This window comes from Rhamphochromis sp. 'chilingali' (genome assembly GCF_963969265.1).
Source record: "Rhamphochromis sp. 'chilingali' genome assembly, chromosome: 12".
Classification (NCBI taxonomy): Eukaryota; Metazoa; Chordata; class Actinopteri; order Cichliformes; family Cichlidae; genus Rhamphochromis; species Rhamphochromis sp. 'chilingali'.
Genome location: NC_137939.1, coordinates 34,513,909 through 34,534,663, shown reverse-complemented (window position 1 = coordinate 34,534,663; position 20,755 = coordinate 34,513,909). Strand labels below are relative to the sequence as shown.

At 42.6% G+C, this 20,755-nt stretch overlaps 1 protein-coding gene across 2 annotated transcripts in view; it reads right to left on the bottom strand.

Annotated features, from left to right (window-relative positions):
- The window catches only part of slc6a8 (solute carrier family 6 member 8), a 42,663-nt gene extending 28,934 nt beyond the window's left edge, over positions 1-13,729 (bottom strand). Inside the window, exon 1 of one of the 2 annotated variants that reach the window (XM_080898712.1) lies at positions 12,090-13,729. In XM_080898712.1, coding sequence (XP_080754838.1) covers positions 12,090-12,447 — 358 coding nt within the window. In that variant the 5' untranslated portion in view covers positions 12,448-13,729. Of the gene's footprint in view, positions 1-7,002; positions 7,071-12,089 lie in introns of those variants that run through there. The other variant, XM_080898713.1, reaches the window with a different exon arrangement.
- Between the last annotated feature and the right edge of the window lie 7,026 nt (positions 13,730-20,755).

The window sequence follows — 20,755 nt, the reverse complement described above, 5'->3', positions numbered from 1 at the left end:
CTGACTGCACCGTGCTCAGCTGCTACAGTTACATCATTCCAGGTCATGTCACTTAAAATGTAACCTGCCTGTACAGCTGTGAGACAAACATGAGAAAACCCTGCCTGAATAAACACACCTCAGGTCATTATATTTCAACATTAAAACCTTCATTATAAAAGAAAAATCATAAAAATGCAATTGTGGATTTAGCCTGATTGAATACCTGCTCATTAAAACAACAAATATTTGAGTTGAGGTCATCTTTAAATAATAATAATAATAATGCTCTAGATCGTTAAAAAGCTGTAATCATTGTGTCCATTCAGAGAATAATGCCCGTATGCTTCGTACACACACATACAGTGGGGCAAAAAAGTATTTAGTCAGCCACCGATTGTGCAAGTTCCCCCACCTAAAATGATGACAGAGGTCAGTAATTTGCACCAGAGGTACACTTCAACTGTGAGAGACAGAATGTGAAAAAAAAAAATCCATGAATTCACATGGTAGGATTTGTAAAGAATTTATTCGTAAATTAGGGTGGAAAATAAGTATTTGGTCACCTCAAACAAGGAAAATCTCTGGCTCTCACAGACCTGTAACGTCTTCTGTAAGAAGCTTTTCTGTCACCCACTCGTTACCTGTATGAATGGCACCTGTTTGAACTCATCATCTGTATAAAAGACACCTGTCCACAGCCTCAAACAGTCAGACTCCAAACTCCGCCATGGCCAAGACCAAAGAGCTTTCGAAGGACACCAGGAAAAGTATTGTAGACCTGCACCAGACTGGGAAGAGTGAATCTACAATAGGCAAGCAGCTTGGTGTGAAAAAAATCAACTGTGGGAGCAATCATCAGAAAATGGAAGACATACAAGACCACTGATAATCTCCCTCGATCTGGGGCTCCACGCAAGATCTCATCCCGTGGGGTCACAATGATCATGAGAACGGTGAGCAAAGATCCCAGAACCACACGGGGGGACCTGGTGAATGACCTGCAGAGAGCTGGGACCAAAGTAACAAAGGTCACCATCAGTAACACACTACAACGGCAGGGAATCAAATCCCGCAGTGCCAGACGTGTTCCGCTGCTGAAGCCAGTGCATGTCCAGGCCCGTCTGAAGTTTGCCAGAGAGCACATGGATGATACAGCAGAGGATTGGGAGAATGTCATGTGGTCAGATGAAACCAAAGTAGAACTTTTTGGTATAAACTCAACTCGTTGTGTTTGGAGGAAGGAGAATACTGAGTTGCATCCCAAGAACACCATACCTACTGTGAAGCATGGGGGTGGAAACATCATGCTATGGGGCTGTTTTTCTGCCAAGGGGACAGGACGACTGATCCGTGTTAAGGACAGAATGAATGGGGCCATGTATCGTGAGATTTTGAGCCAAAACCTCCTTCCATCAGTGAGAACTTTGAAGATGAAACGAGGCTGGGTCTTCCAACATGACAATGATCCAAAACACACCGCCCGGGCAACAAAGGAGTGGCTCCGTAAGAAGCATTTGAAAGTCCTGGAGTGGCCTAGCCAGTCTCCAGACCTCAACCCCATAGAAAATCTGTGGCGGGAGTTGAAAGTCCGTGTTGCTCGGCGACAGCCCCAAAACATCACTGCTCTCGAGAAGATCTGCATGGAGGAATGGGCCAAAATACCAGCTACTGTGTGTGCAAACCTGGTAAAGACCTATAGTAAACGTTTGACCTCTGTTATTGCCAACAAAGGTTATGTTACAAAGTATTGAGTTGTATTTTTGTTATTGACCAAATACTTATTTTCCACCCTGATTTACGAATAAATTCTTTACAAATCCTACCATGTGGATTCATGGATTTTTTTTTCACATTCTGTCTCTCACAGTTGAAGTGTACCTCTGGTGCAAATTACTGACCTCTGTCATCATTTTAGGTGGGGGAACTTGCACAATCGGTGGCTGACTAAATACTTTTTTGCCCCACTGTATGTGTTATTCTATCACTGTGAGGACCCTGGCTTACACCATGCATAGCTAGTATTCTAATCTATAGCCTAAAAATAGGTTTGAACCCTCAAACAGCTCAACTAAATGTTGAGCTTACATATTTAAAACTGTATATCCACAGATGTCCACACAAATGTCCTCCGGAAAACAAAGTCACAGTATCCATCATTCCCTAAAAATGTCTGTACTTTTAAAAGCTGTTCACAATGTTGACAAATGTCCTCGCAGTATCTAAATCTACATGTCTACAAGATTTGTCCAATTTTCACCAATGTCCTCACAATAATTGGAAAAAAAATGCTCACAATAGCTTAAACTTGATCCCCACTATTAAAAAATATCTATCACTATCCAACAAGGCCTTTGATGTAAGGCCTTTTCCAAAGATGCCCTCACTTTCTAAAACTGTCCACTGTGCTGACAAATATCTTCATTATCCAAAACCGTCCACATTTTTCACAAATGTCCTCATAATATCTAAAACCTCCACTGGTCCTCACAATGACACACAAACAGGTGCACACCACCAGCTCTCAGAGTGAGGCTGCTTCACATGCAGCTCACATCACCGCTGATGACGTATGAGACGCACGACAGGTTGAATGACGCCAACCTGATGAATGACGCAAGCCCGAGTGAATCAACGTGGGTTAGCGAAGGCCTGCTGCCGCTCATAGTCAAACACTGTTCTGTTGTGTTAGCCAAGGTTAGCTTAGCATGAAAACACACAAGCTGCTAGTGAGTCATGACTGCAGAGAGAGAGAGGATGGAGGAAGGGGGAGGGTCGGCTATGCCAGCAGCTCGCTAAAAATTCCCCCCCCCCCCACACACACACACACACACACACGGTCAGAGCTAAGTGGTGTAATGCTGTTAGCTCATCAGTAATTCAGTGTTAATGGGATTACAGAGTACTATAGCCTCATCACAGTCAGCTGCACTGAAACACACCAACTTAACTTTGCATTAAGCAATGTGATAATAAGATGCTTCATTTCAATTTTAAAGTTCCAGGCGTTTGACGGCTCCAAAACATTTTTACAGATTGTTTGTACTCTATTGGCCAAAACTCAGATTACGCATTAAAAAAAATTATTTTGAAGGAAGACTGAATACAGTTTGCAGGAGATGTGCAGTCAGATCAAAGCGAAAAAGCTTTTTGAGAAAATACCATTAGAAGAAAATTAAATGTATTATTTGAACAATTATCAGCATTGAGCAGCTCGGTCGGTTTAGTAGATCCAGCTAGCGAAAGTAAAGTTATTCTAAAACAACAGTTCGATTTTAAATCATCTTCTATGGAGATTCTGATTTTCAAATTGAGTTAGAGCTGCCGCAGATAAATCCCGATCAAAGTAAGCTGGGCCGAGTTTGTCTGTCAGGTCATTTAGTTAGCTGACAATGAACCGCCGGTCAGTGAGAATCGATTTTTCAGACTGATAGCATCAGAGATGGTGGAAGTCGCCAGCAGTGCATAAACTAACCAATCTGACAAGATTCAAGAGTCCTACTGACGAGATTCTTCAGTCCAGCCTTCTACCACTGATGAGATTCTGTCGTCTAATCTTTGGCTAATGACAAGATTCAAGAGTCCAGCTTTTGACTACTGATTAGATTGTACAATCTTGCCTTTGACCTCTCTGTATCTAGAATATAATTCTAGAATCTTATTTTACCTTGACATTTAGCCAAACTGATGATAACCCACAGCAGACACACACATGCACAAAACTGTAGCTACACATGGAAACACATTACCAAAATGTTAGAGGCAGACATTATGTTATGTCGTTGGGAAAACATCAAAGAAATGTGTAAAGTTTGTATAAATGCTTATTGCTCGTTGCATGAAAGTCACATGTTGTGTTAAAAAAATACATATTAGCTTTTGTGCAGTTGTTTGCAGTTCAATCAATTACCAAGATTTCAGGATGATTACATGAGTAACCACAGGACTGACAGTTAAAAGGTCCAACGTGAAAAAGGGCATAATATCACCCTGTGCTGTGGTAGCGTCACCTAACGTGTCCCACACGTGGTCAGTTCAGAGTTGAAAGTAAGTCAGAAACAAATAGAGCCACAGCTGCAGTTACCTCGCTAAGCTGCAGCGCTACAGTTAGCTAGCTAAGCTGGTTAATCCGAGGTAAGTCAGTGGGCTAAGCACTGACGTGCTGAGGGACTGACAGACTGATAACAGGGCTAATGACAGAGCAGGAGATTCGTCATTGCCCTGATAACTTCCAATTCGTATCTGAATGAATTGTGCAGGTCTATGTGTCTCTACTGTTCACTAACACACCTGAGAAAAAACACTCCAACACTCTTAATCTGTGGTTGTCTGCTGCTATGTTGACCTTTTAGACAAACATTTAAACTTCCATCCATCCAGCTTGTCCAGGGTTTCCCAGGCCAGCCGAGAGATATAATCGCTCCGGTGTGTCCTGGGTCTGCCTGGGGGCCTCCTCTCGGTGGGATATGCCCGGAAAACCTCACCCAGGAGGCGCCCAGGAGGCAGCCTCGTCTTCAGCTTGGTCTGCTCAAGCAGCTCACTGTAACATTTCCATTAGTGATGTGGACCATCTCCTCTTATCTGCCATGTATGAGAAAGGGCAACTGTGTGAAAGCAGCTTAAGTATCATCCAAATCGGCCTCATTACAGGTTTATGAACTGTTATTCAATCTGCCAACTCACCGATAAAAGGTCAATTATTGTGTGAGTGCAGATATTATGTTTGCTACTTAAATAAGGCTCAGTAACACGAGAAGTGGGAGTGACTATAGCAGGCTAAAATCAAATAGAGATAAGCCTAAATTCAACTGATTTTCCAAACTGCAAACACCAACTGATCAAATATTTTTATTTCTGACATACATGAAACATTTCAGTGAAACATCAGTGCCAACGTTTGGTTTGTCAATAGAAACATCCTGAACACGTCTGGTAAAAATGTTTTGGGTCTCTTTCACAACTGTGACATTTCTTATTATTATAGATTTTGTTTGGAGGTTAAACTAGTTAATACAAAAAGAGGGAAAGATATAGATTATTATTAAATAATTGCACATGACTTAGTGAAAGTATATAATATACATGCTCACATGGAAACAGTTCATTAAAATAGGAATATAGATTTTATCCTTGTAGTACCTGGTCCAAGTATCATTAATTAGCTCAAAATTCTCTATAGCTGATATCAAACATACAAACCTCCAGCTAATTGACTCATCAGTCACTTTGATTGCATAAAACTACACACACAGTGAGATAACAGGTTCCTGTCTACTTGCCAGGAGCCTCAGTGACATCACACAAACACTAGCTGCCAAATTCTAACCTCAGCTCGGCTGAAATTAGACTCGCCCACATTAACTGAGCAGAGAGAAAGATCCATAACATGACTCAACGAACAGCTGAAGGCCGTAAAAAAATAAGAAAAATATTGTAGAAATCAAATACCAAACAATTCTGTGTCTAAATCGAGGTTTATATGAGTTTCATAAAAAAAATTATAAAAAGTCCTCATCACTGATGGAAGTAATTTCTGTACTGGACCATCAAGACCACGTTGAGCCTTTGGAACATCCTGAAGAAATGTTCAGGATGTTCAGGATTACTACTTCTTTCAGGAAACTCTGACTTGCACGTTTCAGGACTTCAAAGAAGATCATCCTAAAAGTCCCTCCATCTGCAACCACTTCAAAAGTGAACATGAACATTTTAACTATTCTATTCAATACAGTTTTGTTTATAAAGCTTAATCAAGCTTAGTTGTAAAGACTCTACAATAGCACGGAGAAATCATCAACAATCATATGACACCCTATGAGCAAGCACTTAGTGACAGTAGGAAGGAAGAACTCCCTTTTAACAGGAAGAAACCTCCGGCAGAACGAGGGAGGGGCGGTCATCTGCCGTGGGGGTGAGACAAAGGACACATTGTGGAAGAGAGCCAGAGATTATTCATAATAACTATTGATTAAATACAGAGAGGTGTATAAATGTATAAACACACAGAGACTGAAGAAGAAACACCCAGTGCATCATGGGAATCCCCCAGCAGCCTACACCTATAGCAGCATAACTAAGGGAGGACTCAGGGTCACCTGGTCCAGCCCTAACTATATGCTTTAGCAAAAAGGAAAGTTTGAAGTCTAATCTTAAAAGTAGAGATAGTGTCTGTCTCCTGAATCCAGGAGAGGAGAGGAGAGGAGAGGAGAGGAGGAGGAGCAAGCTCTGTCAACAGGATTAAAAGATTACAGGCCACTCCTGTTAATCTCAGGTCCACGTGGTGAGAGGGATGATGATGTCACATTTGGCAGGGAAACACACCCGCACACAAAATCTGTATCCAACGTTGACTTCCGACCCTGACACCTCACCAAAAAAAACGTTCCCATGGAGACATGAAGCAGAGCAGGAACAATCACTTCTGATCAGATCAATCAGACTGCTTGACTACAGAGCAGATCAATACTGCAGTAACTGGAGAATGGTCAAATAAACAGCTGACCTCCCTGTTTCCAAACAAGCTTAATTATGCAGTTTGTTTATTATTCCAGGGTCTTTTCCAGCATTTGATATGTTGTTTATTTATCAGATATACAGAGTTTAAATGATTAGCAAATAATTGCATTTTGCAGGACCCTTGGAAAACCTAAATGTTCCAGAAAAATCTTTCTTAGGTTCTAGTATAATCTCAACCAACCTTGCAAATGCTCCCAGGACCACCAAAAACCACAGCAGCACCATTGGAGGCCTTTGGTTGAACCCTGGGAGAATTTCTAGGACTTATGGAGTCTCAAATCAACAGCACCCTTAGAAAACCATCAAGAACTCCTGCAACATTTTCACTGACCTTTCCAGGTCTTCTGCCTTCAACTCAATGTCCTTCTAAAATTAAAACACTGAAATGTCTCGTATAACATCCGCAGCATCCTCCTCAATGATCTGTGGAAGCTAGAAGTCATTCTTTGAAAGATCCCAATGGTACCCTGGAACACCTTCAAGGACCCTTGGCACATTTTCACTGACCTTTGGTAAGTCTTTAGGCACTCGGAGAATGCCCTCAAGGATCCCGGTACCCTCTTCTTAACCCTTTCAATTCTACAGAAAGAATTAGAGAAAGGGAATTCATAATATTCATCACCAAACTGAACCTTGAAATGATCCACTTCTCATGCACACAAACGTTCACAAACAACAGCTTGGACAAAATGTCCTCGCTGAGAATATTTTAAACTACAGCCGGTCCTCTCAAAGACAGAAGAGGCGCACACAGACGGACGAGCGATCTGAAGGACAGAACTGATCTGTGAAGATGAAACTGAGCTGCAGGTCATTTTATAATCACTGAAGCAGAGAATGATAGTGTGTGTGTGTGTGTGTGTGTGTGTGTGTGTGTCCTTGGTAGGGTGACTGCAGCATGAACACGCTCTGCAGGATAATAAATCTAAGTGACTTGGATTTATTGGACAACGAAGACAGAAAGGACAGAAAAGGATAGAGGACAGAGGGAATGAGGGAAGGACACAAAGGAGTGAAAGGAAGGATGTAAAACACAACATTTACTCAGATAAAAGTAGAAAGTAGCCTGTAAAACATTTTTATTTAACATATAGAAACTTTCCCTTACTGATAATGGAGGAAACTGCCATTTGTCCCTTTTTGTCTAACTCGATGACCGTTCATCTGATCCACTTTAAACTAGGCAGGTTTCTCTCTGGGGACGAGGGTGAGCTCACTACCATATTTGAGGTCGTTCGGATGAGGAGTTTTCTCATTTTTGCTAAAAGTTTCTCATGTGACCGTTATCTGTACTAGAAATTCTATTTAATGCTTTGCCAAGTCTCTTAACATCCAAGATTCACCTCATTTCACCTTCAGTCATCTTAAACTGACCTAACTCTAGCTAACCTCAACCCTCAACAACAAGATCTTGAAGCAGTGTTTTTAAAAAAAACCAAAGGCTGGCCGAACAATTGTTTTATAAAATTTTGTCTGTCTGATATAAAAATTAAACACGTATCTCACAAAGATATTTGGGAATATTTAATTCATAACGTGTGTGTTAGCTTCCTGGATGAGCGATTCTGCAGGTTCTGCACATCAGCGAGTGTCTTTTTAGCCGACCTCTTTTTGAAACAGGAACTTTGCGTTTGTCTGCATGTGACACGTTTATGGGTCGTCCGGATACTGTAGCTACAAAAACCTGGCCTTAGTCTACAGCTTAGTCTACGCAACAGCAAATCGAGACGAGATCAGTTATGAATATTTAACCTTCTTCCTCAGAACAGCTTTAAAAGAATAAAGCGGAAAAATTGATAAAACAGCTACAGACCAGACTGTAAAGCTGAATGAATAATTTAACCAGATACTGTTAAAGATTAACAGGAGGAATAAACAGCAACAAATATTTTAAACAAAAAAAGGAGAGCTGCACATGTTTGCAGGGAGTGTCACGCACTAACACAAAATACTGCATGTGCGCATTTTCCCATAGACAAGTTACAACAATGAGCGATTCGGCTGATTGATCGTGAATATGCAATAACATTACAAGACCGTCCGGTTTACAGAAACGACACAAGAGCACTAAGAGAGCGTGAATGGCGAGGGCCGATGTCAGCATCGGTAAAATGGAAATCTAGTGTAGCACGTTAATCTTTTTGTGTCTTATAATGGTGTATACCCTTGTGTGTCCTCGGGTCAAAAATGACCCCAGGTGTATGGCAAACAAGTGTATGGGAATCCCGAGGACACTACAAGGATTAAAAAAATAATCCGATCAAAGAAAGCGTTTATGCCGATCAATGGCTGATGTATTGATTTAAAGTGTCGAGATGATCCAATAGAAACTAAAGCTGTTTCCTAATTCATGTGAACCATGAAACTTTATTTTATTATTATTACCTATTTGATTGAAGCAGAATTGGCTAAAATCCTTCTATAAACTGTAAAAACTTGACATTTTATTGTCTGTTCATGCAGTGTGGGATGTTTGCAAAATCGCCTCCCGAGGTCTTGTGAAGTTTGAAGATGATCCATAAAACATTATGGGTAATATAAAGTTTTATGTTGGCCTTGACCAGATTTACACCCAAATTAAATCTGCTCGAGCTGTTATTGATAGCTCATAGAAAATTTAACCGTGATATCTTGAAAACTGTGGATGTTAGACTGTGAACGAACAAACGAGCAGACAGAAGTGATTGCATGGCCCCTCCCTTCTTGTGGAGAAAACAACCTTTAGGAAAATCAGGTCTTTACAGTTTTCAAGATTCGGCTTCAACACTGATCACATGTCCGCCTGATGGGGACGTCTCAGAGGTGCAACGTGTGCATAAAGTGCTGATTGCACATCTTAAATCAGAGTCAGCGACTAAACACAGGAATGATGTGTTCAGACCAAACGCGATGGAGCGTGTGTGCAGTGCGTTTACCTCGTGTTCTGATATGAAATGCTACACCGTGATTTGCATGCAAGTTACAATAATCAGCTGAAGGTGCACAAAGTCACCAGGTTTACACACAGAGTCAAAAAAACTAAATGTGGAGACGTCATCTGAAATTTTAATGCATCCTACAAAATAAACCATCTATGGAGGTGACAGGTTTGGCTTTTTGTGTTTTCTTAGGACAAATGAATGTAATTTATCTTTCTCTGCTGACTTGCTGAACAACATTTGGTTTCGTGGCCTTTTTGACAGTCTTCTTAGACTCGCACATTCCCTTTTTAAGCTATTGTTTGCCATTTTCTCTCGTTTCCTGATTGCAAAAGTCAGAAGAAAGAAAGTTAGCCTAAAAGGGAGAGGAGCTAAACCAGGGAGGTTGACAAGGACCAGTATAAGGCAAAGAAGGATGATTTTGAGCAGTGAGTCACACAAAGCTACTCTAGCAGTTAAAATGTTAAAATGAGCTGGAAATAAAAACCTAACAGGTCCTGCTTAGAGTGTCTCTGGAATGCTTTTTTTCATTAACAATCATGTTACTAATTAACCTAATCAGCTCTGAGATGTTCTACCTGGTGTTTTTAATCATTACACAGCTTTTACAGTCTTCTGTTGAACCCTGTGGTTTCCATTAAACAGTTGTTAACACACAGTCGTCTCTCAAAGACGAAGGCAATAACTGAGGCTGCTGACAAGGCTGAAAAAGCGCCAGAATGATCCTTTAACTTTGGTTTCAGATGTGAAGCAGGTGACCTTTACAGAGTCACATGACGACGGTCTGCAATGTGAGAGCTGAACTTCTTCTCTTCGCTCTCTGTGATTTAAGCCTGACCTCCTCCTCTTCCTCCTCCTCTCTGCGAACATTCAGACCTTTCCCGTCTCTCCTCCTCTCCGTCCAGCTCAGACTGGTCGACTGTGTGAACGAGACCTTTGCAGGTGAAAGGATCCAACTTTTTTCTCCTTTCTTTCTCTGCTGCTAAAGTTCAGCTTTGACAGAACAAACAGAGGTGATGAATCCACCTGCTGACACCTCCTCTACTCCCAAAAAACCTTCATTTGAATTAAATAGTTTTTAATTAAACTGGGAGAAAAACGCCTAAAACCACATCTGTAAGTGTCCAACGAGCCCAAAAGAATTCAGTTTGGAGTGACTTAAAAATAAAGTAATCAATTTATAAATCTATGATCAAACAAAACAGAAAACGAAGCTTTACAAACGTTTTTGTGACTTTATTGATATACGTTTAGATTATTGATTAATGCGTCTAAAATTTGAGGATTTGCTGAATTTTAAAGCGCCTGAGCTCAAAGCAACTAGATTTCTTTTAAGATTATCGACAGACAGTCCTGGTATTTAAATACCAGTGCAGATGTGTAACTGTAACCACCACTGGATGTGAGGCTTGGAGATTCCTGGGTTTATCCATGTTTTTGAATCATTTCTCCTGTGACGCTAATTCCTTTCTTTTGAAATAAAGTTCCTTTGAATATAAGTCTTGCTTTCCTACATTTCACTGAGTCTCTTCAAACTGGAGAGAAGGTGACAACGTGCACGCAGGCGTCCATGCCCAGCCTCACGTTTACAATGTACCCTGCAGCAGCGTGCAGGAGCATCAGGCTCAATAAAAGTCAGTTAACTCGAGACACTCACACTCACACACACACACACACACAGTTGTATTATATATGGTAAAAGGCATCACGTGCAGTAACAGTATCTCCCTCTATGCCTGCTGTGGTTCTTTTCTCACACACACACACACACACACACACACACACACACACACACACACACACACACGTTACTGTGCTGGAAGCTGATCGGCTGAACCTGCTGCTGTCACTCTGATCAATAACACACATGTTGCTGCCACCATCCAAACACATGCAGCCAATTATGTCACTGAGAAACCGAGTCCAAGCCTCTCTACAGCAAACCACGCCCCCTGGTATTTTAGCTCCTCCCCCATCAGCTACAAATTTAATTATTCAGTAAAATAATCTGAGATTCAAACAGCTGGTTTGACTGACATAAGGAAAAGTTCGGAAAGGAAAAGTTTATTTTTGATGTTTTTCAGCTCCAGCGCCACGCCACAGTTAGACTGAACTTCCTGTTCTGTCCTGGACTCACCTGAAGGTGAACTGAAACCTACACTGACCTGTGAGGAGGATAAAATTCTGGATGTTCTCTGACATCAGCACAAACACAGAGGAGGAGTCATTTTGGGGAGTGGGATAATGCTGGCCCACCTCATTTCTAAAGTGAAAAGACTTTAAAGCTTTCATTTTTCTCTTAAGCTATTATTTATCTTCTTTGTACAGCTTCAAACATGCAGCATGTGTGTTTTAATCCCTAAAAAATGTCTGGTGGTGTCCAGCCTTCGAATGTGAACTTTTAAAAGTGGAAAATCTTCACACCCATGTACACAAACGTGAAGCTGTGGAAAAGATCTGCTTATAAAATTAAAATAAGCATTCCCGTTCACATCCAAGAGCACGAAAACTGGACAGTTTGTATCCACAAGCACAAATCTAAGAATCTGTGCTTGTGGATACCAGTAAAAAAGTGTCTGTCTCACTGGTTGTCTCACAGCAATCTTGCAGAAACCATTAGGTAAAGTGAGGATGTGCACATGCCCCGTACAGGTGTGTGTGTGTGGTGCATCTCACCTCCTCCGTTCTTGTAGCACAGGTAGGGGAACCGCCACACGTTTCCGAGTCCTACAGCAAAGCCCACGCAGGACATGATGAAGTCCATCTGTCGCGTCCAGGTTTCCCGCTCCTGGTAACCAGGCCCCGCTCCGTTGACCACACCACCTTTTTTGTCCTGTCCAACACAAGCAGTGCCCACCACTCCACCAGCGACGCCTGTCCCCGCCACTGTCAGCGGGACGAGGCTGCCATTAGCGGCCGCAGGGGCATAACCACTGCCACCGCCCCCATTAGAGAGAGTTATGGGGCTCTTTTTGGTCTCCTCCAGGAGAACCAGAGAGCAGGAGGAGGCTGGAAGAGCCTGCTTCTCCATCATTCACAGAATGGGAACCAGTCAGGAAGTGCTCCAAATATTCAGCCTCTGTATCCCCTTTAATTCCTGCAGGTTTTGTCTGCAATATCTCTTATTTCTGTTCAGGTGTTTCCCCACAGTTCCCACTCAGGCTAGCAGTCAGACCAGTAGGAATAGTCAGCAATGGTTCCCACTTAGAATCCCTTTATTTTCTTCAGATTTCAGTCTTTTTAAATCACTCCTAAACCCAGACACCAGTTAGATACCAGAAGGAATAATCAGCTGTGATTCCCACTTTAGAGTGTTTTAATTCCTGCAGATTATAATCCTTAAAGTCAGTTTCTCAGTCCAAAAAGCACTCAGATACCAGTCAGCAAAGGCTGGGTGGTGTTTTCCCTTTAATTTGGCTTTTTGTATTTTTAGAAGTCCCCAAAACTCAAGTCCAAGCAACCAGTCAGGTACCACATAAACCAGTAAAACACCAGTCCCCCTCAGCGTGCTGTTATTTTGAAGGTTTTGTCTCTTTAAAGACTGAGTTATTCTTCTCCTTTTAGTCTCACAGTCTCAGTTTTCCACACCTCGTGTTCACCTCCTCTCAGACTCCCACTAAACCAGCCAGCTGCCAGTTACAGACCAACAGTCACTCAGAGACAGCGGGTCAGGACCTTTATCCTCGGCCCCTCTCACTCTTCCTCACTCACAACCAGAAGAAACGTGATTCTTCCTCTGTGCCGCCGAGGATCCAGACTGTGGTCTTTTATTTATGACGCCAACTCTTTTTCAGATGATTTAATAATGTTTTTATTTTATTTTTATTTTTTTTTAAAAAGGAGGTCACAAATCCAGAAAGTCTATTGTTTAAAAAAATGGGGGGGGGGGGGGGGGGGTTCTCGAATTACAGCGGTTTAATTTGAAAAATAAAATAAGAATAGAAATAAAAGAAAGGGAATTACACCGACGATCGGACAGCGACCTCAAAAACAATCCACGAAACACTTGAATGTGAGTCTGAAGAATCGCATGGGAACAGAGAGTCACGGAGGAGACGGCGGCCTGCTGGAAGACAGAGAGGACGGCGGAACCGAGAACAGTCCTATTATTCCCCTAAAAAATAATCAAAAAAGAAAAAAGAACCGGAGCTGCTCACGACTTCAGTCCCGGCGGCGACGCAGACTGTGGAGGAATTGCAGCAGCAGCTCCATCCGAGGAGGAAGAGCGCGTCCGGACCGAGGAGAGTGCGTCCCGCTGCGCAGAGCTGTCAGAGATCCCGGCGGAGTCGGTATTTAAAGTCTGTCAGTCCGTCAGGGACCAGCGGCTTTAAAAGGAGAAGCTGCCGCTCTGTGTGACGTCACGACAAATACCACGCCCCCCGATTGCCATTCCTCCCCTCTCCATCTCTACCTCCCTCTCTCTCTGACTTTCCTCCTTGTCCCCTCGCTCTTCTCCCCCTGTGCCCTCTCTCCTTTCCTCCTTCCTTCCTTTCCTCTTATCCTCCCCCTCTCTTTCACTTCTCCTTCTTTTTAACTCCTTTCTTCCCTTCATATCTTTCTCACCTCTTCTCTTCCTTCCCCGTCGCTTTTTCTCCCTCTTCTATTTACCCTCTGTGTCTCGCATCATTTTAACCATGTAACCGTGTTCCTGGAGGAGTCTCTCAGATTAATTCACATCCCAGACGCCACATTTCTCGTGAAGATTGAGTGATCTGTGGCTTAACCTGAAGCTGTCAGCACCAAACCTGCAGCTGGAAAAAGCTTCAGGGAGGAGAAACTAGTGCAAAGGCTTGAAGTTCTCCTGCATGACCGAACCACATCCCATCAATATAATTCACTCACTATAAACACAAGTATGGAAAACTGAATTAGTGACCTACGTTTTTAATATTAAAAAGATAACTGCTTTTAGAAAATAATTATTTTGAGCAAATGTTTCTCACTGGTTAGGACATGATGACCAACCTTTAGTAGATGACCAACAGTCATTTATGGGGATAAAATGCATTTTGAGGCTCAAAAAGTGGTTTAATGTCAGGGTTACAATTAGGTTAAGTTTAGGAGGGTTAGAATTAGGCATTCATTTTCATTGGAAAACTGTGCTACTGTTAGCCCAAAACAAAGGAAGAGGAAAGGGGGAAGTCATGTTAGAAGGCAGTGAGAGAGAAGAAAGGGTGGTGGAGGAGATCTAAATCTAAGGACTATGAGTGGTATAAGAGAGGAAGAAGGTGCACCCAGGTGTAGTATATCTTATGCAGAGTGTGCGGTCTGAAAGTGATAGGAGACTGTAAGGTGGTGGCATCTGTAGTCAAAGTTCTTGAGGCTGAGATGGTTCAGACATGTGCAGAGGGGGAGAGTGGAGACACACAGGACAGTATCTGTATCTGCAGACTCGACCTTAAATATCGATGTAGCCACTATTGCTGTCTCTGCATTTTGAAGCCTCAACATTAGCATTTTAGCTTTGACAGTGTCAGATTTACAGCCTGACGCTTGAGCGTCGGCTTGTTTTTAGCACACGTTTTCACATGTGGACAGGTGACAATTTAACGGAAAACCCTCAGCCTGTTAGGATCCGAGTGAGCTTCTGGTGTTTCTCCGCTGCCTGCCGGTGTTTACCTGTGTCAGCCTTCTCAGTTCCTCACCTTACCTTACTCACCTGACATCACTGAGGCACTTTAGGAGACCAGCACTGCCATCATTTCTCCACCAGTCAGTCAGCTCCCTCATGGTGATAACTAGGCCTCAGCGCTTCTTGTGCTCTCGCTTATGCTTTGCACCACCGCTTTGCTCACCTGCAGCTTAATTACCTGGACGCTGGTCATATTGGCAAGATTCTCCTCACGTCTCTGCAGTCTAATCCTCGGATTCAAAACTACATACCATTTTCCCCCGCCTGTGGATCATCAGGAAGATAAGGCTGGCACCTCATTCACCCACTCACCTTTCAGACACTCATTTAGTTCTCCTCCCCAAGGCTTCATGACCTCTACCTCCACCAGTGAGCCCCCGAGATCAATATTCCTCTCACCTCCTGGTATTCACTCCTTCCTCCCAAGTCTAACTACACTCGCCCTCTGTTTGAGTGCCTTCATTGCTATCTTTGTGTTTATTATAAACTTGTAAATCACTGTTTCTGTTTGGTGTCTTTGCTTGGGTCCACTCCTATGTACTGGCCTCTGGGCCCCTTTGACAGATCTGACTTTTACAGTGAGGGTATCTGGTGGCTCAGTTACACTGTGGGGGAGGTGTGGGGCATTTTCCAGGTATGCTGTGGCACAGACATAGGACCTCTGGGGGTGTCCTGTGGCATCTGGCATTGTAATGCTGGCAGTAGATCCTTTGGAAGGGGTCTCAAAGGTAGTGTTCCTGCAGTAACTCAACAGACCACCAGGGGGCTGCAGAGCCCCAATAAAAGTTTAGAGGCACAGAAGGTGAATAAATACATCTGAGGAGAGGGAAGGGTAAACTTGTAAGAAACACTTCAGAAATTTCATCATGTGGCAGGAGTGCGCAGGCAGTTCCTGGAGTTTGAAGGAACTGACACCACCGACTCACCCCCACGCTTGCATGACATAAATCTAACAGAACACCTCCGGGACATTATGTTTCATTCCAACACTGCCAGGCTGCAAATGTTATATTTGTACTTTATCTGTCCTGAACGTCTTGCATCTGCCCCTGCCACTAATAATAAAAATACTAAAACGCTAAAAGTAAACTGAAAAGAAAAGAAACACTCTGGAATGTAACTGCAACTAAACCCAACTCAAAGTTAAAAATGTAACAGCTTTGGTCCCAACCAACTTTTCATTCATTAAAACTGTACAAGCTGAGATCAAAATCTCAGGAAATAAACGGGAACTGGGATGTGCACTGCTGCGTGCGGATCGAGAGGAGCGGATTGTTTGTTCATTCGTTTGTTTTATGTAAAAGAAAAAAAAACGCTGGATGGAAAATATTAGCTCCACCACGAACAGGTGATAAATAAGTGCTTTCTCATTTTACTTCAGAGTGAGAAGCTCTGAAGCTGAACTTGGAGCTTCTGAGCAGCTCCAGCATGTTTTCCTGTGGATGCTTGTGATTCAGAGAAACGGTGCCGCCTGTTAGTGGTCTGAACAGCTCTGACTAACACTTGAAACCGTGTGAGGTTGCTGTGAAAAACACCTGATGTTGTGAAAGAACTTGGTGAAACCCTGAGGAGAAATGAACGACGTCATAGCTGTCAGAAAGTGACAGACTGGAGACCAACAGCTGGGTTTTCTGAGGAAGACCCTGAAGCATCCTTCATGAGAGGAAATGAGAGGAGACCATCACGCTGTTCAGGACACGACCTTCTGACTTGAAACTTCAGTGGCAGGCTGTTCTATGTGATATACTTGGACACTTAATTAGGCACACCTTGCTGGTACCGGCTTGACCCCCTTTTCTCTTCACATCTACAATCATTCGCACAGATTCCACAAGGTGTTGCTTCTCTGTCCATTTCACCTCTCACAAACACGTGAAATGGACTCGTATTTTCCACTGGTGGTTCACGAGAAGAACAGGAGGTGAAGGACCTACGATTAGTATTTGTAGTCCATCCAGTTTCTGCAGCAGATCCAAGTTAACAGGATCCATCGTCACCCCAGTCTCGTTCTTCAGCACTAAGCTTCTAACTTCTTATTAAGTCCCTTTAACCGCAACTGTGCTGTAGTTTCAGGTAAAAACGAGGTGAGAGAGGCCTCAACTTGAACGTGATGCAATTTTTATTTCAAAGCACCGTTTATCCTCAGGCTACGTGAGCAGGACTGTGACATCTGTAACTTACTGATTGATGAGGTTAAAATACTGAGGAGACGCTACAGGAAACAACTTGAAGCTGAGTTTAATCAAATATCTGCTCTGAACTTAAGAGAGGGTTCTCTGAGGAACCTCTAACGGCTCTGTTTAGAGGAAAAGTTTCTGTAGGAATCGTATAAAAACTTTTTCTAGAAGATCACTGCGGGCCTGCGTTACACTTTATTTTATTTTTTAACACGTTGTGTACTTCTAGCTGGGTATAATGTAACATGCACTCACCAGCCACTTTTTCCAAGGTGCTGGAAACATTGATTGTGATCCACATTGACATGATAGCGTCACACAGATGCTGCAGATTTATCAGCTGCACATTTCTGGTGTGAATCTCCTGCTCCTGCACGTACCAAAGGTAAGAGAATCAGGTGCCTAATAAATAAAAAGACAATAAAAGAAACAGTTAAAAATCCATTTTAACCACGAAAAAAAAAAGGTTTTAACAGCTTTTCACAAGACTGCAATGAACACCCAGAAAGCAGTTTGATCTGAGCTGATCCTGCTTGAAGCAGGCGCCACAGTTACACAGTTACATATTCACTTGGCAAGCGAAAGGTGAGTAAAGCCGTTCAGGGTAAAACATGTGGTGACCACTTGTCAGGAGGCCAAAGGTGAGCAAATATCCTGCTGGAAGCAGCCATCAGAAGATGGGTACACCGTGGTCATGAAAACAGTAACAACATCTATCACTACCAATAATTATGTCAGAAATTCAGTGCAATTCCAAACGAACCAGAGCCAGAGGCAGGTTGGAGCTTCTGACCCAGGATGTTTTTCTGTGGACACTTGCGTTTCAGAGAAACAGCCTCAGCCTGTTGGCCTCTGAAAGGCCCTGACCAATACTTAAACTCTGTGAAGTAGCTGTGACAAAAATTCAGTGTTGTGAAAGAACTCTGAAACCCGAGGAGAAAGGAACCGTCAGCAAGTGACAGGCTGGACACGAGCAGTCAGTTTTTCTGAGGAAGGATTCTAACAAACTGGCACGACCCTGAAGTAGGGGAGAGCGATATAAACGATATACCATAGAAACGACCAGTGTTGCCAACTCCTCAGTAAGGAAAATTGCTATTGGCTGTCATAAAAGTCGCTAAATGACGTCATCGCCTAATTTGCATAATTGGTCATGCTAATATAATTGTAACCTACGTTGTTGGAGAGAGAAATAACATCGTGGAAGAGACTTAAAGTGAGTAAAAAACGTCCTAAATGCATTTAGAGTTTATTTAGAACTACAAATTAAATTTCTTTTATTATCTTTTATTTCCTCCTTTAGCGGAGGACAGACTGGAGTATCCTCTATGAAAGGAGAAGAGATGAGATTATCACCCTGTTCGTGCCATAATCTTCACTTTTTCACCTGCAGTCGTGACAAGGACGCTGATAAAAAGCAAAACTAGAGAACAATCAGCCAGGAGGGCAGCAAAGAGCAGCGGTTTGTGTCCATCCTACAAGACTGTCATCTCTTCTTCAGTGTATCTGATGTCACCAAAGCAGGTTGATTCATGATTTCTTCCTTTTTTGAAATAAAAAATTACCACCTTGGATTCTTTTTCCACTGGTCGTCTCTTCCAGGACCTCAGATTAGCTTTTTGTAGTCAGGACTTTGTAGTTTAAGTTCAGTGCTGTCTCATTCTCTTTGTCTCACTTCTTATTTTCAACACAGCCCAATGCTTGAATGAAACCCTGATGGGTGACATTTTCTCATTAGTAACTCTGGCATTATGTAAGGGAATTTGACTAAACTTTGCCAGGAACTATAGGAACTATACGCCTCCACACGTGGAAGAGGCCCAGCTCATCACCAATCCTGATAAACATAAACTGTAACTTTTCTGTGGTTTCAAAGAACAAAGGAGGTGGGAGAGGCTTTCCTGGGAAGGTGTTGCAACTTTTAATCAAAATCTTAGAAATATGGTATCTAAGCAGATTCTTACTCTGGATGGCATTACCTTGGCCTCCAGTAACACTGTGAGGAACCTTGGAGTCATTTTTGACCAGGACATGTCCTTCAATGCACATATTAAACACATATGTAAGACTGCTTTCTTCCATTTGTGCAACATCTCTAAAGTTAGAAATATCCTGTCTCAGAGTGACGCTGAAAAACTAGTTCATGCATTTATTCCTTCCAGGCCGGACGACTGTAATTCATTATTATCAGGAAGTCCTAAAAACTCCCTGAAAAGCCTTCAGCTGATCCAAAATGCTGCAGCAAGAGTCCTGACAGGGACTAGAAAGAGAGAGCAGATTTCTCCTGTATTGGCTTCCTGTTAAATCCAGAATTCAAAATCCTGCTCCTCACATACAAGGTCTTAAATAATCAGGCCCCATCTTATCTTAATGACCTTGTAGTACCATATCACCCTATTAGAGCACTTCGCTCTCACTCTGCAGGCCTACTTGTTGTTCCTAGAGTATTTAAAAGTAGAATGGGAGGCAGAGCCTTCAGTTTTCAGGCCCCTCTTCTGTGGAACCAGCTTCCAGTTTGGATTCAGGAGACAGACACTATCTCTACTTTCAAGATTAGGCTTCAAACTTTCCTTTTCGCTAAAGCATATAGTTAGGGCTGGACCAGGTGACCCTGAATCCTCCCTTAGTTATGCTGCAATAGACGTAGGCTGCCGGGGGATTCCCATGATGCATTGAGTTTTTCTTCTTCAGTCATCTTTCTCACTCAACATGTATTAACAGACCTCTCTGCATTGAATCATATCTGTTGTTAATCTCTGTCTCTCTTCCACAGCATGTCTTTCATCCTGTCTTCCTTCTCTCACCCCAACCGGTTGCAGCAGATGGCCCCGCCCCTCCCTGAGCCTGGTTCTGCTGGAGGTTTCTTCCTGTTAAAAGTGAGTTTTTCCTTCCCACTGTTGCCAAAGTGCTGCTCATAGGGGGTCATATGATTGTTGGGTTTTTCTCTGTATGTATTATTGTAGTGTCCACCTTACAAAATAAAGCGCCTTGAGGCCACTGTCATTGTGATTTGGCGCTGTATAATTAAAATTGAATTGCATTAAAAGTGTTACAACCCGGCTCAAAAGCCACAACATAAAAAAAATAAATAAAAAAAAAGATGAATACCAGAGTGTTAGTAGGAAGAGGTTTTTTCTTAAAATGGAATAGCAGGTTGGCTAAAATGACTGGAGCCACCAAGGCAAAGACAAGTGAGCTCTCTGGAAGCTTGCCTCAGGTGTGCCTGACTAGGTGTGGCCAATTAGCACCAGCTGAAAACATTGAGGAGATTAGGGGCGGCAGAGGGACGTAACAAAAGCATTTGACAACATTAATAATTAAATATTATGATGTCTTGATACAGCCAAGTAAGTAAATTCCCAAAAGTTGATTCTGTTCATCTGGACGTAGCGTTTTGAACGATGGTTTCATGTTGTTTACACCAAATTTTCGCCCAAACATCCAAATGTTGGAGCAGAAATCGGCTCCTCGGAGCAGAAAATGTTTTTCCAGTTTTTAGCTCCCAGTGTGGTCTTCTGCTGCTGCAGCGCATC